The sequence below is a fragment of the Helicoverpa armigera genome, chromosome 8 (genome assembly GCF_030705265.1).
Source record: "Helicoverpa armigera isolate CAAS_96S chromosome 8, ASM3070526v1, whole genome shotgun sequence".
Taxonomy (NCBI): domain Eukaryota; kingdom Metazoa; phylum Arthropoda; class Insecta; order Lepidoptera; family Noctuidae; genus Helicoverpa; species Helicoverpa armigera.
The window spans coordinates 5030965-5053456 of NC_087127.1; the positions used below are offsets into that span (position 1 = coordinate 5030965).

Here is a 22492-nt window from a genome sequence, read left to right on the forward strand (position 1 = left end):
GCTCCATTGCATTGCTCGCAAATTGACAATAACAGCACAAACACAAAGTTTTGTCAGTGTGGATAGCAACTCTTCTGCCCCTCTGACGTTGGGTGATCAGATCTCCTCACTTCTATCTCCTTACCCCAACAATTTCAACATAGCCCACATAAATGCTCAAAGTGTTCCTGGTCACTACTCCGATCTTCTGGCATCTATTGACAGTGCGCACCTTGATGCTCTGTTGATTTCCGAGTCTTTTTTGAAACCTTCACTTCTGTCTACTCACTATGCCCTCCCTGGTTTTGTTCTGGTTCGAAATGACAGAACTGGAAAGGGAGGTGGGGGCGTCGCCATGTACTTGCGGGCCGATGTCCCGTTTAAGATCGTCAGTGCTTCGCCTTCATTGTACTCGGAATCAGCAGAGTATCTATTTCTTGAAATTCTCCTTAATCGCACCAAGTTACTTCTTGGAGTATTATATAGTCCTAATCTTAATGTAAATTACTTTGACATGTTAGACTCTCTGTTATATGATTATTGTCCCTTGTACGAGCATGTAGTTATCATGGGTGACTTTAACACTTGTTTGCTTAAGGATGACAGTCGAGCGTATAAACTTAAATCTCTCCTTTCTTCTTTCAATCTTAGTATTTTACCTCTTTCTGCTACTCACCACTTTCCCAATTGTACTCCTTCCCTGTTAGATCTCATGATTGTATCTAAGATCAGCAATGTTTCTTTTCACGGACAGCTTACTGCTTGTTTTTCCTACCACGATTTCATCTTTCTGTCTTACAGGATTCGTCCTCCTAAGCGAAAGCCACAGTACCTTTTCCTTCGGAATTACAAGGGCATTGACTTGGAGGCGTTAAAGCGTGATGCAGATCTCATTGACTGGTCCTGTATTTTTGAGTACGACTGCATCAACGAAATGGTTAATTGCTTCAATGCTAAATTGTTAAATTTGTTCGACAGCCACGCTCCTATTCGTCGAATTAAAGTAAGGAATATTCCGGCTCCTTGGCTCACGCCTGCTATCAAGGAATTGATGGCCAGTCGTGATAGGGCGAAGAGGAGGCTGAAGCGTAGTCCGTCTGAGCGTAACCTCATAGCGTACAAAACTTTACGTAACCGCTGCAGTCGAATGTGCAGAGATGCTAAGAGACGCTACTTCCACAATTCTCTTGATAACCGTAATTCCTCTGAGGTTTGGAAATTTTTAAAATCTATCGGTATCGGTAAAACTGCGGCTGCTCCTAGTGGTGACACTGACGTGTGTGCTCTTAACAATCACTTCTCCTCTCCTCCTGTTCGTTTGGGTGCGCACGTCAGGGCCAATACTCTGAGCAGGCTAGCTAGTGTGCCGTTGCCTGATTGCCCTCCTTTCGAGTGGTGTGCTGTGACTTTGGATGATGTGAAAAAGTCAATTCTTTCGATCTCGTCTAATGCAGTTGGCAACGACGACATATGCTCACGAATGATTTCCCTCACTCTTTCCTCTGTCCTTCCTATTTTGACTCACATTTTTAATTTTTCCTTGTTCTCCGGCACCTTTCCCGATCTGTGGAAAGCAGCTATTGTTATTCCTTTGCCCAAACTTTCTAATCCTATAGCTTTGACAGATTTTAGACCCATCTCTATACTCCCATTCCTTTCTAAAGTTCTTGAGCATCTAGTTCACCGTCAGCTGACTGCGTAGGTATATAGACAGAATGGATCTGCTGAGTCCGTTTCAATCTGGCTTTCGGCCTGGTCACAGTACATCAACGGCATTGTTGAAGGTCACTGATGACATTCGCCTCGCGATGGAGAACAAATCTCTCACCTTACTCATCCTTCTTGATTTTAGCAGTGCCTTTAACTCTGTTGACTTTGATATCCTACTTGGTATTCTTAAATCTGTAAATATTTCCCCTTCCACCCTAAGTTGGTTTGATTCTTATTTAAAAGGCCGTTCACAATGTGTTCGCCTCGATAACTTGACCTCTAGCTGGTGCAATCTCACTGCGGGTGTACCTCAAGGTGGCGTTCTCTCTCCTCTCCTGTTTTCTATTTTCATTGACTCTGTCACAAAGGTCATTTCTTCCCAGTTCCATCTCTACGCAGACGACTTGCAGCTTTACAGACATTTTCCCTGTACTGATGCAGAAGCTGCCATTGCTGCCATGAATCGTGACCTGGATGCGATTGGTGATTGGGCGCAGTCCTTTGGGCTGCAAATTAATCCCAGGAAGTCTCAGGCCATGATCATTGGCAGCAGATACATGCGTAGCAGGCTAGATGTTGCGTCGCTACCACCTCTAAGTTTGAATGGGGTTCAGATTGACTACGCTAATACAGCAAAAAACCTGGGTATTACATTTGATATGAACTTATCGTGGACAGCTCAAGTTAATGAAGTTAGTCGCAAAGTTTACTGCACTTTCCATGCGCTGAAATGCCTCCAATACTTTTTGCCATTGAAAACCAAAATATCTCTTGCTCAGACTCTCATCCAACCCATCATAGATTACGCTGATGCCTGTTATCTGGATGCCACAGAGGAGCTTTTAAATAAACTTGAGCGCTTGCAAAATCTTTGTATACGTTTTGTTTTTAATCTTAAAAAGTATGATCATGTTTCACACTTTCGCAAGGAACTCAAGTGGCTCCCAATCCGTCTTCGCAGGAACACTCGCATTTTGTGTCTTCTTTTTAATATCCTCTTTAATCCTAAATCTCCAACCTACCTGCGGGAACGTTTCTCCTTTCTCCGCTCACCTGATGCGTCCTGCAGGACTCATCTCAAATCCCTTCTTAAAATCCCTTCCCACTCCACTGACTTCTACTCCTATTCTTTCACCGTGCACGCTGTACGGCTGTGGAATAAGTTGCCGCCTGAGGTGAGGAGCTGCCAGACTGTTGCTGCGTTTAAACGCAAGTTGAAAGAACACTATCTTTCCTCTCTGTCATAGTTGCATATAGTATTTATTGTATGTATATTTATATATATGTATTTAAGTAGTTTATGTTAGTGATTATATATTGGTTATATCTTCTTTCTTTTTACACTGTCTATCTGTACCTATCTCTTTTTATTCTAACTCTCCCACAACGGGCCTGCTGGAAGAAATTTCTTTAGAGATAAGCTGTGCCCTGTACTATTGTTCCTATTATTTATTCTTCTTTGTGTTTTATGTGTACAAACCATTAAATAAATAAATAATAAATAAACAAATTGTTAAAGCCATTTTTCATGTTCACCGTTGCTTGCTATAACAAATACTCCTCCCGCAATCTTCACAACAATGCATGCAATACAATAATAAACGCATTTTTATCACTTCCATTCCATTCCGAGAACATGGAAATTACGAATAATCCGGTGGCATATTCACATAAAGCTTAGGAATTTACATTGAAGTGGCCTCGGTACTTTTTATTAGTTTGCTGTCAGTATAAGGGGCGAGTGGAACGTTTATTGGGCAGTTACTGAGATTCAATAAGGAATATTGGTTCTGTTTTATTAACAGCAGTTGCTCGCCTATAATTCAGCGGCTGGAGATTGCTTACGTCACCGTTGTGTAAATAAACGTCGATCAATGCGATTGGATTTGAATATCGAATTTTGGTTGTGGGTCAGTTGGTTTCACCTGATAATCAAGTTAGTTTTCAGGTTAATTTAGAAATGACTGTCCTAAATTCCTGGCTTTATTTTTCTTTAAAATCTGTACATTATGTTTTAAAACAAACTAAATCTATATTAACATAAAAAAAGAAAACTTAAAACTAATAAAGCGCGTCGAAAAATTGATCCTCATGTCCCAAATTAATATATTCTATCTATTTTATTACAAATTTTACACGTGCCAAAAACAATTTTTTGTTTTTTTCATACCTCAGTAAAGTGAGGCACAGGAAAATACCCAAAGTGCCTATAGCTACTGTAGACGCATATCTTTGCATTTTTTGAAGCGATTTGGTGACGGGAAATCGGTGGGAAAAGGCGGTCGGAAAAATTGGTAGGTAAACAGTAGTCCATCATTTTAAGTAAGTTCATGTTTTCCATAGATAATATTCTTCATTGACATAACAATAGATGGCCAGTTGAGGGGCTTTTGATAATGATTTGCACCAATTCAACCTCTAAAATTATTTACATTACTATCATAACTTATTTTTGCTTGCTCAATGCTTAATTGCTTTTGTTACTGCTTTTGACTGTGTTTTGGACATAGTGTAAGGCAAACAGCCAAAAGAGGGTTGTCCTTGTTGCCAAAATCTGTCGCGATGTTAACGTTATCTGCAATTAAATCGTTGTGCATTTTATACGTTTTTAACTCTTCCGCAGATGCCTAGATACATACCTACAAGTTACTATATTAAGACCCTTTTTACTGACAACATAATCGTCTGTTTTTCTTAAAACAACTTATCACTTTAAAATTTAACGTGAAAATTCATAGTAAACAGTGATTTGAAGAAATTTGACGTTTATGTTATCGGTAAACTTACGCCTGAAATGGTTATACGTAGGTACTTATGGCTTATAAGTTAGCTTTCATCTTCACACTATTCTAGGATGTTACGGTAGTGTCACCTAGAAAACTAAAATGTTTTGAAACTAAAACACAGTTTTAACAAAGTTTGGCTAAGTGAGGCGGCTACTTACACCACTCAGCATTATAAATGTTCATCACACGTTAATTGTTATTGTTGTTCTCTCTAGAAATTTCCTTTTTACCAGCTGCGAGTTTCCTAAGTAATAAATTTGAGTTTGAAACCAACGTAATACGTATACTCGTCAAGTATGGTAGTTTTATCCTCCTATCTACATGTTCATCCATAATACACTGATATACCTACAATTATGCTTTTAAAAGTATTTAACCCTTCAGTTTGTTTCATTGTTTTTACTTTAGTTAATACTGGCCTCATCTAGGTTTAAAAATATATGCGTGCAGCGTGTTCCTACCTACAATTGTTGATTTTAACGTAATTGCTAAGTAGGTACTTAAATATCATTCATGCTTAAGATACTGAAGTAAATCTTACTTTATCATGATGAGCTCGCAGATTTTGTAACATCTACATTTATCTTAGAAAGTGTCTAGTCGTAACTGACTGAATAACTAATAGTTCTAGCGTAACTTACAATTACATTCAATTAATCATTTTGACTCAAAATTCTGGTTCAGACAAGAGCTTAATTTAGCGTTTGGTACTTATGTAATATGATTGGAAGACTAAAGATAACTTTTTGGGTTACTTACTGAAAATCTTCAAGTTCCCTATTACGATGTCATGAATATGTCAAAGTGATTTTATTTGTTTGAAAACAGTGGAATCCATTGAAAAATTATCTTCCCTGGAGACGACGACAGGCTTTTTATGCCGGTGTGAAACGAAATGTGCGATCGCGGGATGTGAACGAAGTCGCGGTCTATATCTAGCTTTAGCATAAAAATATGATTCATACTTTAGTAGTTACTATTTGGTAGCCTCGCATATGATATGTAGATACGCTAGAAAATTCAAGGACTACAAACCCATTTACAGACAGTGTGTCATTTTGGCTACCAACTACATACAACAATGTTCAAATATACGATTCGGAACATGAAAATTATGTAAATTCAAACTATGATTTGGCACAGCGCGCCGTGTCGCATACCATAGCTTTGCTTAAAAATAACTTTGCTTAGTAAGTTAAAAATAGAAGTAACTTGGTTTTACATGTTTAAAATTCATCATTAGGTATACATACTTACTTATATTGTGATTTTCAAGAGATTTTTGAATACAATAAGGATAATTTCAGCCAGTAGTTTGACAAACTCGAAGTTTTTGCCTATACATATATGCGTAACAAAGGAAGTTGCAAAGTGGACTTATGGACCTTTTTTGTATGCAAAGTAGGCGAGTTGGGACTCATCGTCTACTTAATGTTATGTTGCTACCATATGCTACAAAACCATGTAATGAACGGCAAAGTTTTGAGTAAGCTTCGTGTAAATTGGTGTTACAATACAGAGCTACGTACGTAGATTCATTAATTTGGTATCAGTTAACAATATCGTTCTTACTAAGCTTTAAACAAAATAACTAGGAATCCAGCCCATATAGTCCAGTGTTTTTGCTCTTCGATGTTATATAGAAAAACAAAAAGAAAATGTATTTGCATACCACAACAAGATATGGGTAATCCGATTTCCTTTATTTCCAGTTCCGTATTTTTTAATACCAATAAGTAAGACCGCTACTAAGTTGAAACTCCAAATGTTTTTTCCCATAAAAAGTTCTAGTGAAGGGCGGGTCTCTTTACGTCAATGGTAATTTATTGTTCTAAACGTTTTTGAGCTCAGTTTCGAGGTCTCTGACGTGACCTTATTATTTGATAGATAGCCTATTTCCCTTGAACTGACATTATTTTCACATACGTATTATGTACGCTATTGATGGAGGCTCCTATGTTTTGCTTGTATTCTGTAGTGCCGGTTTTTCAATGTTTCAGAAGGCATGTTAAATGATGTCTCTGGAGTAATTTGTATACCTATTTTTGGTAATACTTTACGGGTAGTCAAATGCTAAAAAGTCTAGCCACCGTTAAGTTGGGTGTATGTTACTTGGCTTACTGGGTTCTTAATGTCATACAGAGTCGAGCCATGTAAAAGAGTGGCACCCACAGAAGACGCACTCAACATTTGGGAACAGGCTAGGCAGGTGTTGTTTATATATTTAATAAAAAAAAAGATAAGTTGTTCAAGGGCAAAATAATTGCGTCACAACTTATTTTAGCAATAAAATTTCAGAAAAGAATCCCCAGTTCCTCAAACCAATACAAATAAACCGAACTTCACTGTCTCAAAGCTGCACCTGTTACAATAACTTAAATCAGCAAACATCACTCGATTCTATTCCGATTTTAAATCGATCCCTGGAATTTATTTAACTTTTTCAGATGGTTGAGTGACGGGAAAATAGATCGATAAGAGGAAATGATCGCAGCTGCTTCGTATGTCTGAGATGGAATCTTTATGCAAATACCAGTCGTTACGAAATTCATATTGTTATTCAGTTCGTCGTTTTGTATTGTTGAGTATGCGACCTATTTGTGTAGTAGGTTTTTGTACGACCTATTTTGGTAGGAGACGCTATCTGATACCCAATTGAGCAATATTTTACCATGCTATGGATCTATGGAGACATGAAGACTTACTTCTATAAGCTGGATAATAATTGTGATACTAAATTTGTATGTAGAGAACTGAGTTATCTTACTAAGGCACTATGTAGGTAGCTATTGAGATTGGTAAGAACTGTTTGGTGGAAGCGACTTGCTTATTATTTCAAAGTACGTAAATTGCAATCCTATCATAGTTTTATTCATCATGCAGCTATCAAAATTATTATAAATTATAGGTACAATGAGGAAGAAAGTTAATTAGCTCGAAAACAATGAGAGCTTACAACTGCGGAATACAATAAACAACTAAGTATATAATAATAATAATATAATAGTTCTTTACATATCTCGGAGAAACTTTATTATTATAGAACTTTACGTGTATTTAATGCGAGTTCTACTTTATAAGCTTGTAATTAAAACCTCAAAGCTCGGAACTGCTCTCATGCAGTTGCAAACTAATATATTGGCAATATGTGAGTATGTAGTTTATTAGTTGGACTGTAGATTCGAAGTGTTAACTTGAGTATGTAATAACCTCGACTATACCAATACTTATACTATAAGGCAAAAGTTGTCCTTTTCAAATGCATATTGTACTGTACTGATTGGCCATTTAAATAAAATTGTTAACGAGGTTTTTATGGAATAATAGTGTTAATTTTGTGAGAATTAAAGCAACATTATCCAATATTACATACCAAAACTAACTTTCACGACATTTTAAGGCACCCAAACAACTTTTGACCAGATGCGAAACATATTTAATCCACGACGGTTCTGTTTTCAAAGTTTCAGCACTTTATTTACTCCTTGTCGCCATAGTTCATACTTTATTGTAGACAAGTATTAAACATTACGTCAAGTAATTAATGCCTACACGTTATTTATACTTCTATACAATAATTTAATTAAGAGGAAACATTTTTTTGTTCGTTTATTAAATATTTGTAGCCTAAAGGCTCCGAAACTACTGAAGCGATTTGAAAAATTCTTTGAAAAATCTTTCACAGTTGGGAAGCTACACTCCTTCCAAACAACATTAAAATAGGTATATATTTTATCCCGGTACGTACAGGAGTTCCCATGGGACGCGGGTGAAACCGCGGGAAATCTCCTAGTAGCTATACAAACTGGTAGGTTTCCGCATAATCTCGCATCATCCAAATATATAGGCCATCGCGATGTGTAATCGATATTCAAAGAGACAAGCTGTCTGGCTCCACCATCCACGGCAGACTCGAGAGTTTAAGTACTATGTAACTACTAAGTTAGTGGATTCAAGTTGTTAAATTATCACACTATGACCTATGAAGAAACTTTTTTACATTCTACACGGTATTCAAATGTAAAGTCTGTAGCAGACATCCAAATTAGCTTATTTGTTCGATAAAAATCGTACATTATGTTCTTACAATTATAGTACAATAATACAAATTGGTGTCCATTAGATGGACGGACGATCTGACCAAGGTTACCGGGGTTGCTGAAGATCGAGCAAAGTGGCGGGTTTTGGGGGAGGCCTTTATCCAGCTCTGGATATCTTGCGGCTGACACGACGATGACGAATACAAATTGAAACATTTTCTACTTTCATATACCTAATGTAACGTCAGATTTTGCGCATATCAATCGCGCGAGTAACTCACCGCTCTTTTAGTGATCTATCCAAGAAATCATAAACGTTATTTATTTCTTTTGGCTCTTCTAGTGAAAAGCTATTAATCCAATAATATTTCGTGATATTTTTATTAAATCTAGGTGAAACTAGAATTTAGTCAGCGCAATATATCTGGATTAGTGTGGGCCAGGCGTGACATAGTTATGACGATAAGCAAAATATGTTGTAAGGTAGTATTATATCTACGTTTGTTAATTCCTATGCCAAATATTTAAATTATGCAACATGGGAGAAGATAAGCGCTGTGTATTGGCATAATACCACTCCTGCTTTCAACGAAGAATTGGGAAGAAGTGCACCTATCTGATGTATCTGTAATGCTATAGGTACTATTTTAGTTCTGTATTTATTTATCTATTTATGTACACAGAAAATACAAGAAGGAGCTGCTTATTTCTATTATTTCTAACCAGCAGACCCGTAGCATTAGAGTTAGTTTATTGTTGTAAGGGAGTATACTATCGTCATTAATTAGAATCAAAACCAGAATGCAAGCTGTAACTGAGAAATACCTCATTATAATAATATTCAACCATTATATAATCGAGCTAGACTTAATTGGAATTGCGCTAATTATTCCACTATGCGGTAATACATCGTATGACTGGACATCACGTGATACGATTCGAGTTAACGTAATCGTCTCGGGAGCAATTGATATCGATTTGTGTCCCAAATCGATGTCTCGATGCTAACTAGGTAAGCTAGGAGTTATTATGTTATAAGATGTAAAAATAATTTTGCATTTGTATTTTTTTTGTAATTATAATAAAGAATTATCTTTGGCGGTCGTTCCTGGTAGTCTGACAACCAGTTTTACTAAGGGGTATCGTGTAACTGGGTTGAGGAGGTCAGATAGGCAGTCTTTCCGTGTTTTGCTCGGCTGCGTCAGGTTAGACTGGAAGTCGACCCCAACTCAATAAGAATAGGCTAGGCTTATAATTTGCAATTTTTCAACTTAGCACAATTAAACGTCATATAGGTATTAGCAAATTAGGAACAGCATACAATTTTAGAAAGACTATTTCAGTCCAAATTAATGTCCATACATAAACTGAATTCGCGACAGGTGTGGCTTCCAATAGTCACAATGTATAACAATTATAGATAACAGAACAGACGTATGCCAATTACATAGATGATAGGTATTTGGACATAGCCCAAGTGACTAACGGGGGAAATTTGAATGAAATACCACAATAATTTTGCGTGAAACAAAAAGATTTAAGAAGGGCAAATTGTCACAATTTCACGGTCCGTCTAACCATGGCCGGAGAGATTATTTCTTATTTGAAGTGAAATATATTTTATTCCGTATCCTGCTTTTGGTGCCAGGATGAGATTTTGGCAACAGAACAAGTTTTACTTAGTCAGAATTTCGTTATATTTATTGTGAATACCGGAATTTGACATTCAAGAGAATGGGTTCGCTGTATAAAATTTATTTTCTGTGAGAATTGTTTCGTAAAGAATATTGCAAAGTGTAGGTAAGTAGGTATGTCATGATGTTAATAATGATGATTTGATAAAAATAAGACTGATATACGCAAAAATATATACCAATTGACTTAAAATTGTGATGCAGTGTATGATGAATAAGTAAATAGTTTACGATGGTAATCGATTATCAAGTGTACATTTTTTTACTGAAAGTATTTAACAGAATAATAAAATACCTGTAACTGAAATGCTCCGAGTAATTAATCGATGAAAGTTCACGTAAGTATGATACGATTTCGCGCCCCACTGAATCTCGAATCATGTTAAAAGCTAAATGGAATTCGAATTGTTGAATTGTGTTCGTTCAAAATGTACTGCAATAAATTGTCGTTGTAATTAGCAGTCGCAGTTGTTAATTTGAAATTTAAATGAGTTTGATATGTCTATGTTATGTTACAGTAATAACATTGCCAGTTTACATAACATTGTTGATCCAAATAGGTTACCAAAAACAAATGGATTTTTTTGACAGAATTTACAATTGATTTAATCATGCATATCAATATAGGTACATATTTATTGAGTCTGTATATGTATGTAGTTATTAAATTTAGTCATCTATATCTTAACGAAATTAAAGTAAAATTCTCATTATCGAACTCCAATCACGACTTGATGGATTAACCTAATATGAAGGTAAATAGCTATGTTCCAATATTTTATCATTTGTATTACTATTTACTCCCTAATGATATCATTAGCAGCGACAATCCATAGTTATTTTCTTGTTTGAGTTTTCAATATCAAAGGTGACGTGTCAGACATGTCGTTTCAGGTGACGGCTGAAGATTATTGCTTTTGCTTGTAGTTAGGAAAAAAGGTCATTGGTACGTCAGTGGTAACTGTCATGCACCTTAACACAATAGGAATAAGTACGATTTTCCTATAAAACTGTTACCACTGACCTGAAGTTGACTGTACATACCTAACTACTTATATGAATTCTTATAATTTTACTAGAACATTTGATGAACCCTAGGATTCTAAGTTCATCCGAAGGTACCACCTACTTACCTTGTCTTAAGATGTATAATTACCTATTTCGTTCCTATTTTTAGCCGAGTAGGTACCCGAAGAAAGAGGATATTATTTAAGGAAAGAGGATATTCTAATACGAGATCCGTAATAAGTAGACTTGAAGATCTTTTTCAAGACGTTTATTAATTGTAGATTTGAACTGGAAAACAATAAACTGTTAATAACGTACTACCAAACAACATTAGTAAGTCCTTCAGTATTTCAGTTTGTTCACCTGAAGCTATGTTGAGCAAAGCTCTCCAGAGCACACGGCTCTTGATTTCTATTAAACTATTTAGCGTAATTTTAACTTTGATCTTCGTACAACAGCTGTGGACAGGGCCGGATCATCTGTACAAACTTTAAAATAAAAATATTATTATGTTATGAAAAATAAACTATGAATCAATAACAGTCGCCACTTGTAACTGTTTAATCTGTCATTATTTATTTATGCGTCAATTATGTTTCGATATTAAAATATACAATGATTTGTTTTTAGGGACTTGAAAGAAACTTGTATTCTCTCTCTATTTTACTGCTTGCGATCAATATGGAGGGTACCGGAATAAAAATAACTCAAGCCTTTGTAAAAGTGTTCGCAAGGTCGCAGAGGGGCCCACGGCAGGCCCATAAATATATTGTCCCAAACAACTATTGTAATGCACCCCAAAGTTCGATTGTCGGCGATGAATGTAAACGCCCTATTTAGTCATATGTAGTAGACTAGGTTAGGTCACCTTTTAGAAGGTTAGCCGGGCCTTGAAGGGCGCTAAATGATCCTCAATTTAACACCATCATAGAACGGTGAACTCCACATAGTACACATGTCCCTTAATCGAAGGTTCGCCCTAGAATATACGATAGACCAGATTGTATGACCGCTGATGTTTTAAGACTTAATTGACTTGCAAGTGCTGTAAAGTGGCCGTGAAAAGTCATCGAACTGTAGGTCTCAAGGGGCCGAAGTCAACCATCATTCATCATTAAAGACACTGAACTGGGATGTACATAGAACTAAAGTGAAATAAAATCAGAGTTGAGAATAAATACTTTAATTACTATTCTTCTACAATCGAAATAAGACTACAAGATTATTACTTCTTGATGTCGACGCTTCGAATTCACAATCTCAACTGCCTGAACTTACAATCTACTGAACAAGAAAGCAGCAGTAATCAATACACTTATTGTTTTATTTTTACACAACTTCCTTAAAAATATTCGAAATACATAACAACATACAAACTATTAAAGTATAAATATTTTCAACCCTTTCCACTTATGTACAATTTAATTTAAAAGACTATTCTGGTTGAAAATATTGTAATACCTTTCCCGCCAATATAAAGAAGACACACTTCCTGTATAAATTGACATTTTAAATGCATTTCAACTTCCGGTGAAGATTAAATACAACAATTAATGTGAACATCATTTAAAAATTAATATGCGATTATAATTATATAAAATATATTTCTTATTCTAAATAATATTTTATTTGTTAAAAATTTACAAATCACAACCACAACTTCCGGTAAAAATAAAATACAATAATGATTGTGGGTTGCCAGTATAATAAATTAGTAAAATAAAATGACTTTGTAATTATATTTCTTATTCTAAAATACACTTTTATCTTAGATATTTACAAATCACAACACTCGGCCATCCACATAAAGTGCTTCCTCCGGAGCACGACAAAAATATCACAACACTCAGTGTCCATTATGAAAGATGGATTACATTCATATTTATACATAATTAAGAATTACATTTTAATAGCAATTTAAATACAGTCGAAAAATACATGATGCATAAATTAAAAAAATAAATAAAAATAAAGTAATTTTTATATAAACATTGTTTTAGTCAGTCATTGTTTTGACTGTCAGAGTCTGATGATGAACTAGATTCGGAACCAGAAGATTTGTTTAGTTCATAGGCTTTGACATGGATCCAAGGTCGTAACCTATCAGCGGCTACAACTGATTTATATCGTTTACTATTAAAACCTGGCACGTTGACTATCTGATACCGGTCGTTACCTAGAGATTTCGCTATTTTATACGGTCCGATAAATTTTGGCATTAACTTTTTACTCTTTCCATCATTGTAAAAGTTGGTTTTAGTGACTTTAACTAAATCACCTACTGAATATAACATAGCAGGAGACCTTTTCGAATCATGGGAATCTTTCAGTCGTTTTTGACTTTTGCTAATATTTAAAGATGCTTCACGTCTAATTTCGGTGAGATTTGAAGCATCGGTTACTTCACGATTACTATCACCCTTATCGATTTCTGTCGCAGAAGTCTCATGTTCACTTACAATGGAATTGTTATTTGTCAGTTGAGAAGCTTCCTCATCCTCAACCATTAACATGTTGTCAGAGATGTTGCTTAGCTTCGTACCAAATAACAATTCTGATGGACACTTTTTTGTTGTGGCGTTAATTGTATTGTTGATACCCCACTGTACTTTGCCCAGTTGCTCATCCCAAGTACGTTCGTCTTTACCAAAGTTTTGAAACGATAAAGATGTTAATATAGTTTGGTTAAAACGTTCTGCCTGACCATTTGCCCTGGGACAAGCAACTGCGTTAAGCACATGTTTAATGCCATTACTACAGCAAAACTCTTTGAACTGTCCGGATGTAAATGCGGTTCCCCGGTCCGAAATTATTCTAGTTGGGACCCCAAAATCTTCAAATAAACGTTTTAAAACTTTAATGACATTTTTAGTTTTAGTGTCTTTGACTGGTCTGGCGAAAATGTATTTTGTGAAAGCATCAACTATTGTTAAAATGTAACAATTCCCAGTTTTACTTCTTACGAATGGTCCTAAATGATCTAAATGTAAAGTGTGAAATGGTTTTTCAATTTTGGGAATTGGATAAATAAACCCCTTTCGTGTCCTACTAGCATTATCTTTATTATATGCGCATTCAATGCAAGCAGATACATATTTCTTGACGAAACGTCTTAATTTGGGAAACCAATATTGACTCTGTATGCGTTCGAAGGTTTTTGCAAATCCAAAATGACCAATGTCGTCATGGTTGGATTTGCAAATTTGCCACCTAGCACTTTTAGGAACCACCAATCGCAAATCCTCACCGACCTTTCTATATAAAGTATGATTTTTGACTGTATAATTTTTCTTAATTTCAGTGTTTTCCTCTTCTGTGTTAGGTTTCAGAATCCTCACAATACGCTGTAATTCGGGATCAGCAATTTGCAAAGTAATTATCCAATTACCTGAGGTAATGTTCATAGTTTTAACAGAATCAGTCGAATCAGTGGGTAAAGGATTTCTACTAAGAGCATCGACGTGTAACATACGACAACCAGGGCGATATTCGATATTAAAGTCAAATTCGCTGATCTGGAGCCACCAGCGCGCTATGCGTGGGATCAGATCTCTTTTTGTTAATGTGGTCCTCAGAGCGTTACAATCGGTGTACACAGAAAATTTTTGGCCTAGGAGATAAGGGCGGAATTTCTTTAAAGAGCAAACCACTGCCAGTGTCTCCAATTCATATGAATGAAAGAATTTTTCTTCTGCTGTGGTTTGTCTACTAAAATATGCTACTGGCTTAAGTACTCTGGGACTGGACTGCCATTGCATGAGAATACCACCCAACCCCAAGGAACTGGCATCTGTGTGCAACTCTGTTTCAAGATTTGGATCATAAAGGGCTAATAAGGGTCGTTCGACAAGCCGCGATTTTAAAGATTTAAATGAATTCTCTTGATCCAATGTCCATTGCCATGGAACATCCTTTTTTAACAATTTTGTTAGAGATCTAGCTACCTCTCCGAATCCTTTTACAAATCTCCTAAAATAACTAGCCAGACCAAGAAACTGTCGAAGTTCGTGGATATTTGTTGGGACGGGAAAATCTCTGACCGCCGCAATTTTTCTTTGACTAGGCTTTATACCATCGGCTGAGACTTCATAGCCCAAGTACTCTATCTCTCTATCAAAAAATCGACACTTCGACAATTTCAAAGTAAGGCCCGCATCTTGTATTAGCTTCAAAATATCCTCTAGTTTTTGGAAACTCTGCTCAATAGTAGCTGCTGGGATAAGCAAGTCGTCCATATAAGCAAGCACGGAATCAAATCTACGCTGTCCCAATAATCTATTAATCATTTTTTGAAATACGGCAGGCGCATTTGCCAATCCAAACGGCATACGTTTGAATTCATAGTGGCCGTCTGGAGTGACAAATGCTGTGATGTGACGGCTTTCCTCTGACATTGGTATTTGGTAATAGCCTGAGGCTAGATCTAAAGTGGTAAAGAAGGTATTACCACTCAAAGGACAATGCTATACTTTGTATGGAAGTTGGGCTCAAGTGTTGCCCACAGTAACTGCATAGTGTATTATGTTCCATAGGCTTATATTAGGTCCCAGACCGAAATATTTCGAAATCTATCCCGGGAGTCCTGAGAAAAACTGGTATGACTCTTATTCAATATTACATAAAAATAAGCTTACGAACTCTTACCTATTCCAGTTTTATTACCTTAATTGAAATGAATTATATTCATTGACAAATACGAGGTATTGTACACGACAACTTTTTTTAACCGACTTCCAAAAATGGAGGAGGTTCTTAATTCATTTGTATTCTTTTTACTTTTGTACGTGCATAACTCCGTCGTTTACCAACCGATTTCAACATCATTATTATTATTTTATTGCTTGAAAGGGCTTACTTCCTCAATGGCTCCTTTGTCATCCGGCCCAGGGTCTGGTGATGGAATCTCTAAAAAAATCGGGAGCGACTCTCGAAAATTGTAGATATATCGAGTAAAACCTTGACATTCGGGTATATGTCTCAGACACCACAGAACTGTAAAGGTTAAGATCTGACCTGACAATGGAGACGAAAGAGAGACGAGGGAACTCTTCAACGGTATGTACTAACTACCTCATGTTCGAGCTTATTTTATTCGTCTTGATAAGATTTTTCTAGAAGATAGCTCATTGCGCAGGCGCCTTTTAGATTTAAACCGTAAATTCAAAAATATTGCGGTAATTGCCTTTTTTTCAGAAAATCATTGTCAGTTCTTATTAGAATCCAACGCTTTTAGAATTTATTTGAAAATACACAGTAAAAAAAATAACCCATTTCAACATTTTCCAGTACTGGATCTTGACAGCGAGATCCTGAGCATTGAGATTGAAAATATACATATGAGTAAGACTTATTTGGCAGAAAACTCTTATCAGATTAATTTCTCGGGACCCCTGGGACCGATTTCAAAAATATTTTGATTTCTTGTTAGGAGTGAATTAGAGAACCTATTCCAACCACTCCCACTACTGAGCAAATGGCATAGGCTTTGTAAACAGACTGTTCATGTGGAACATTTAAACCGGTTTTCCTCGGGACACCTGGGACTGATTTCAAAAATATTTTACTTTCATGTTAAGAGTGAAGTAAAGAACCTATTTCAATCATTCCCACTACTGGGCAAATGGCACAGGCTTTATAAAGCGACTGTTCATGTGGAATATTAGAACCGGTTTTTCACCCGGACCCCAGGGACCGATTTCAAAAATATGTTAATTTCATGTTAAGAGTGAAGTAAAGAACCTACTTTGACCACTCTCACTACTGGGCAAATGCCAAAGACTTTGTTAAGTGACTATCTAAGGAGAACAATTGAACCGGTTTTTCTCGGGACCCCTGGGACCGATTTTAAAAATATTTTAATTTCATGTTAAGAGTGAAGTAAGGAACCTATTCCAATCACTCCTACTACTGGGCAAATGGCTCAGGCCTTGTAAAGTGACTCTTCATGGAGAATATTTGAACCGGTTTTCCTCGGGACCCCAGGGAGCGATTTCAAAAATATTTGCATTACGTGTTCAGAATGCACTAAGGAACCCCCTGGAACTACTCCCATTGCTGGGCAAACTATGAGCCCAGACCCTGGCATTGTCCTTTGAAATCTGGTCATCAATTAATGGCAAGGGGTATTTGTCTTTAATGGTCTTACTATTCAGGGCTCGGTAATCTACACACAATCGCGATTCACCATTTTTCTTCTTAACAATTAAAATAGGACTAGAATAATTGGATTCAGATTCTTGAACAATATCATTATTTAATAGGTCATCTACAATTTCTCTAACCTTTTGCCTTTCATGAAAGGATAACCTATAAGGTCTGTATACTATAGGAGTTTTGTCATTAAGTTCTATGTTCATTTTTATATTTTTAGCGCAGCCTAACTCACTGAGGTTTTGAGCGAAACAAGACCTATATTTGTTTAAGAGTTTATGCAGTCTTTCGATTGTTTCAAATTGAATATTTTGTCCTACCTTTATTTCCGTTATATCTAAGGGCGGTAGTTCCAAACATTGATTTTGAGTGTTTATAGCAAATGTTCTAGTCTCCATTATAGGATTCACCCGAGCCAATAAGGTATCGGCTTTATATATTAAAGGAGCAGTAGTAAGCGAGGTTACAAAAATAATAGCGGTTTTGTCACTGATTTTATAGCATCCCTGATGTAAATGGTACTCCTGATTGGGACTCATCCTTGTACCACCATCAATATAAATATCCCCTGAGAAAGGCTCCTTGCAATATACTTCAACTAAACCTCCTTTTGTAACAATAGTATCCTTTTTAACAAATAGTTTTATTGTGGAATCATGAGCCAATTTTTCGGGTGTTTGATGGTAGAAGAACAATGACTCACTATCTTTCTTAACCATTACAGAGGGTAGCTCTGTAAAGTTCTGACCTATTAGTAATGATGCAGGCAAAAAGGCATCATCAACAGCCAACACATTCAGCTCAGTCTCTACTTCATCTATTTTTACTAGAATTGTTGACCGAAATTCCGGTTCAATAATGGAATTTCCAAATCCCCTCACAATAGGCAAGTTATCGAAACTTTTGGTTAAACCAAGTGATTTAGCAACTGAAGATTTAACAAGGCTGCAGTCGCTTCCAAAATCGATAAATGCCTCATACGGTTGGTCGTTAACACAAATTTTTTTAAAGTATTTATTGTTAACAACAGCTGGAACCTGACTAGCTGAACTGCTCAGCTGAGGGTCTATTGTTGAAGCCTTTTGATTGTCCACTGGACAGCTCTCTAAAAAATCAATGTTCAAGTTCGCAGAGGTTATTTTTAAGACCTTTTTGTCAGAAGGCTGTTCACTTTGGCTGTTAGTGTTATGTGTAAGAAGAGGTTTTTTATAGCAATTGTCAAAGTTATACCCTGCCACATTTAACGCATTTGACTATGGGTTTTGAACAATTTATGTAAGAGTGTCCGCGTTCTTGGCAGTTAAAACATGTAACATCATTTCCCCTATTTGCAGGGGAATTCCTATTTTGTCCGTTGAAACTAGTGCGAAAATCACGTTTTCGAAAAGCGTTATTGTTAGAAGAGGAAAGATGACGTGGATTTTCTTTTGTTTGATTAATTTGCTGCGAAGCCAAGTAATTCAACAAATCCTCTGGTTCACTACATTTGAGAGCTTGTGCTCCATTACGAACAGAAACGTCAGCAATTCCATAAATGATACAGTCAACTGCTTTGCGTCCACTTATTTCACACCTACTCAATAATGACAGCTTATCATAAAAATAGTCACGGAGTGTTTCGTCAGAACGAGACTTGCGGTTTAACATTTCCTCTAATAGCTTTCCAAAGTTTTCTTCACTCGGGAAAGCCTTTTTCATTTTACATTGCCATTCTTGCCACGAGAAGTTGAGCGTAGGAAGAGACTCGTACCATTTCTTGGCTAAACCAGCCAACTTTTGCAATGAATAGTGGATAATCTGTTTCTCATCCCAATTGTAAATAGCGGCACATTCATTTACTTTTCTCAACCATCGCTCAACGTCTTGTGACCTATTATTAGGGTCAAACTCTGGGACAACATTTGTGGTATTCATGTTCTTACTTGAGCCATCCTGTAGCGCAGTGATGATTTTCAACAGGTCACCGGCTGTCAGACTTTTTGATGATCGCTTGACTTTTGCGGGTAGTACAGGTGACCCAGATTCACTCGATGATGATCTACGGCGACGCCGACTAGGTCGCTCTGGAGTGGACTCTTCGGCTCGATGACCTGAAATTCGTCGAGCACTTCATATCTGTTTTTATTTTGTCTACACATACGTACAGAAAGAATCGAATTTTATTTTGATTGCTGAATAGAAATAACTTTGAATCAGACTACTTCAATATCCAAGCCCAACAAAGCTGAACTTTACGACTAAATGACATTGTTATTTAGATAATGTTAATGAAGTATTCGAGACTCGAAGACGGACTTCTCATACTGGACGCCCAGATTGTAAACTTATTTAGGATAGCTAATTAATTCAAATATTTATAGATACTTGTCAAAACGAACAGTTTGACATCACGCCAGGTTTCTTCACAGCTAGCTAGCTCACTAGCTCTCCTGGCTTCCAATATTAATGTGATCATCATCATGCTAATATTAGTCTCTTGCTCACCTACATGGCTGTTAACGTATGCATAGCTCACCTACATGGCTAGCCATTCACCTACATGATTGACCTCTAGCTCACCTACATGGCTGTTCAGGTACGCATAGCTCACCTACATGGCTAGCAATTCACCTACATGATTAACCTCTCGCTCACCTACATGGCTGTTCAGGTACGCATAGCTCACCTACATGGCTAGCAATTCACCTACATGATTAACCTCTCGCTCACCTACATGGCTGTTCAGGTACGCATAGCTCACCTACATGGCTAGCAATTCACCTACATGATTAACCTCTCGCTCACCTACATGGCTGTTCAGGTACGCATAGCTCACCTACATGGCTAGCAATTCACCTACATGATTAACCTCTTGCTCACCTACATGGCTGTTAAAGAACTCATAGCTCACCTACATGGCTAACAATTCACTTACATGATTAACTTCATACTGTATGATTTACCACCCTTCATCCGAAGCTTATTTATCTTGCATAAGATCTATAACATACCTTCTAATAATTTTAACTAATCGATCTCAGTGGCGTGCACTTGGAGAGGCCTATGTCCAGCAGTGGACTGCGATAGGCTGATGATGATGATGATGAACCCCGCATGTATTCGTATCAATCACTACTATCAGCTCAATTACTAATTAAATTAATAGCAGTAATAACGATACAACCGTCATTTGAAAATAACGAATCGGCCAAAGCGCCGCGCCAATATTATCGGAGAGTTACCCCGACCAAAATATAGCGCATGCGTTTAACCGAATCATCGTTTTCGATGATCACTAGTGTAAAGTGCCCACAAGGGGTGCCTGTGACTCCGGAGAGCAATGGGTGTGAAATCTGTGTGTGTATAGTGTATAATTTTAAATTTTTGACAATTTGCTCGCAACGAATATAATATTTCTTCTTAGTAAATAGCAAAAAATATTCATAAATTACTTACGGTTGCTCTCAGCCATGGCTCGTGGGTCTTAGCACTTCTGATTTGAAATAAAATCAGAGTTGAGAATAAATACTTTAATTACTATTCTTCTACAATCGAAATAAGACTACAAGATTATTACTTCTTGATGTCGACGCTTCGAATTCACAATCTCAACTGCCTGAACTTACAATCTACTGAACAAGAAAGCAGCAGTAATCAATACACTTATTGTTTTATTTTTACACAACTTCCTTAAAAATATTCGAAATACATAACAACATACAAACTATTAAAGTATAAATATTTTCAACCCTTTCCACTTATGTACAATTTAATTTAAAAGACTATTCTGGTTGAAAATATTGTAATACCTTTCCCGCCAATATAAAGAAGACACACTTCCTGTATAAATTGACATTTTAAATGCATTTCAACTTCCGGTGAAGATTAAATACAACAATTAATGTGAACATCATTTAAAAATTAATATGCGATTATAATTATATAAAATATATTTCTTATTCTAAATAATATTTTATTTGTTAAAAATTTACAAATCACAACCACAACTTCCGGTAAAAATAAAATACAATAATGATTGTGGGTTGCCAGTATAATAAATTAGTAAAATAAAATGACTTTGTAATTATATTTCTTATTCTAAAATACACTTTTATCTTAGATATTTACAAATCACAACAAAAGTATTAAAAATATGTTTCGATGTTGAATAAAAAAGGACGGGCTTTTTATGAAGTTTGGTAAGTGTGCCTTATATGACTAATATAAAAATATTTTACCTTCAAGAGTAGGCATGTAATTTTTTCTCTTTGTTTTCTAGGTACCTATAAAATTGGACCCTTAATCCGTCCCTGTTCTAGCTATTTTATGGGATAGTAGAAAGTTGTACGAAGTGGAACGACTTTAGTTGGATATTTGTCGCCACGACGAACGAAGTGGCTCTTTTGCCAAATTAAACTTTATTATGATTGAATTCTCTGTTGATGTTGCTCTTTTTTGTTGCATGTAAAAAATAACAAGGAATAGTTCTTATTTGTATATGAGCGTGCGTATTCAAAATCTGTGTGTGTGTATGTCCGCAACAGCTGGATAAGATAATAACGAAGTTTAACAATATGCTTATTAAATTGAGCTAGATCTAAGAACAATAAATAAAATCGATTCAAATCAAATTAATGCTGACCCTTCTATTGTAGAAATAATTACGTCCGTTGTTCTTTTCCTATCGATATAATCTCATCTCTATTGTGTGTTCGAGCCTAGATATCGATATATCGAATAATAGTGTTGTGAACTCAAGTGTAATAACTAGATAGTGAAAAAAGAGAGGACGGGCATTTTTTGAGGACCTTTGTATCTAGCTAGATAGATTTATTCGAAAATAAATACTTAGGTGACTCTAAATAATTCTAACTGTGTGCTCTGTCTTTCTAGAATAAGTATTTCATTGGATCTTGTTTGCTTATTACCTAATAGGTACATGTTATCCTTTTTCTAGTATTCCACTAAGGAATATGGGAATGTTAAAAGATTATTACTTTGTGTGTATCTTACCCACCCAAAACAAAAATGTGAAAGACTGCCAAGTTCGATAATATGGGAATGCTTCGCCTATAAAAGAAGTGAGATCTGAATAAGTACCAAGTTCCATACACATACCTCAGTTAAAAATAGTTACTTTTTAATG

At 36.2% G+C, this 22492-nt stretch overlaps 2 protein-coding genes across 2 annotated transcripts in view; one reads left to right on the top strand and one right to left on the bottom strand.

The window, feature by feature from the left end:
- The window catches only part of LOC110372852 (beta-3 adrenergic receptor), a 122172-nt gene that overhangs the window by 39309 nt on the left and 60371 nt on the right, over positions 1–22492 (top strand). The gene's annotated exons all lie outside the window — the stretch shown is intronic.
- On the bottom strand, positions 17232–21494 carry LOC126056363 (uncharacterized). The gene is given in 3 exon segments (XM_064035807.1): positions 17232–18594; positions 18596–19457; positions 20803–21494. Coding segments are annotated over 3 exon segments (2241 nt in total). The 5' UTR covers positions 20819–21494.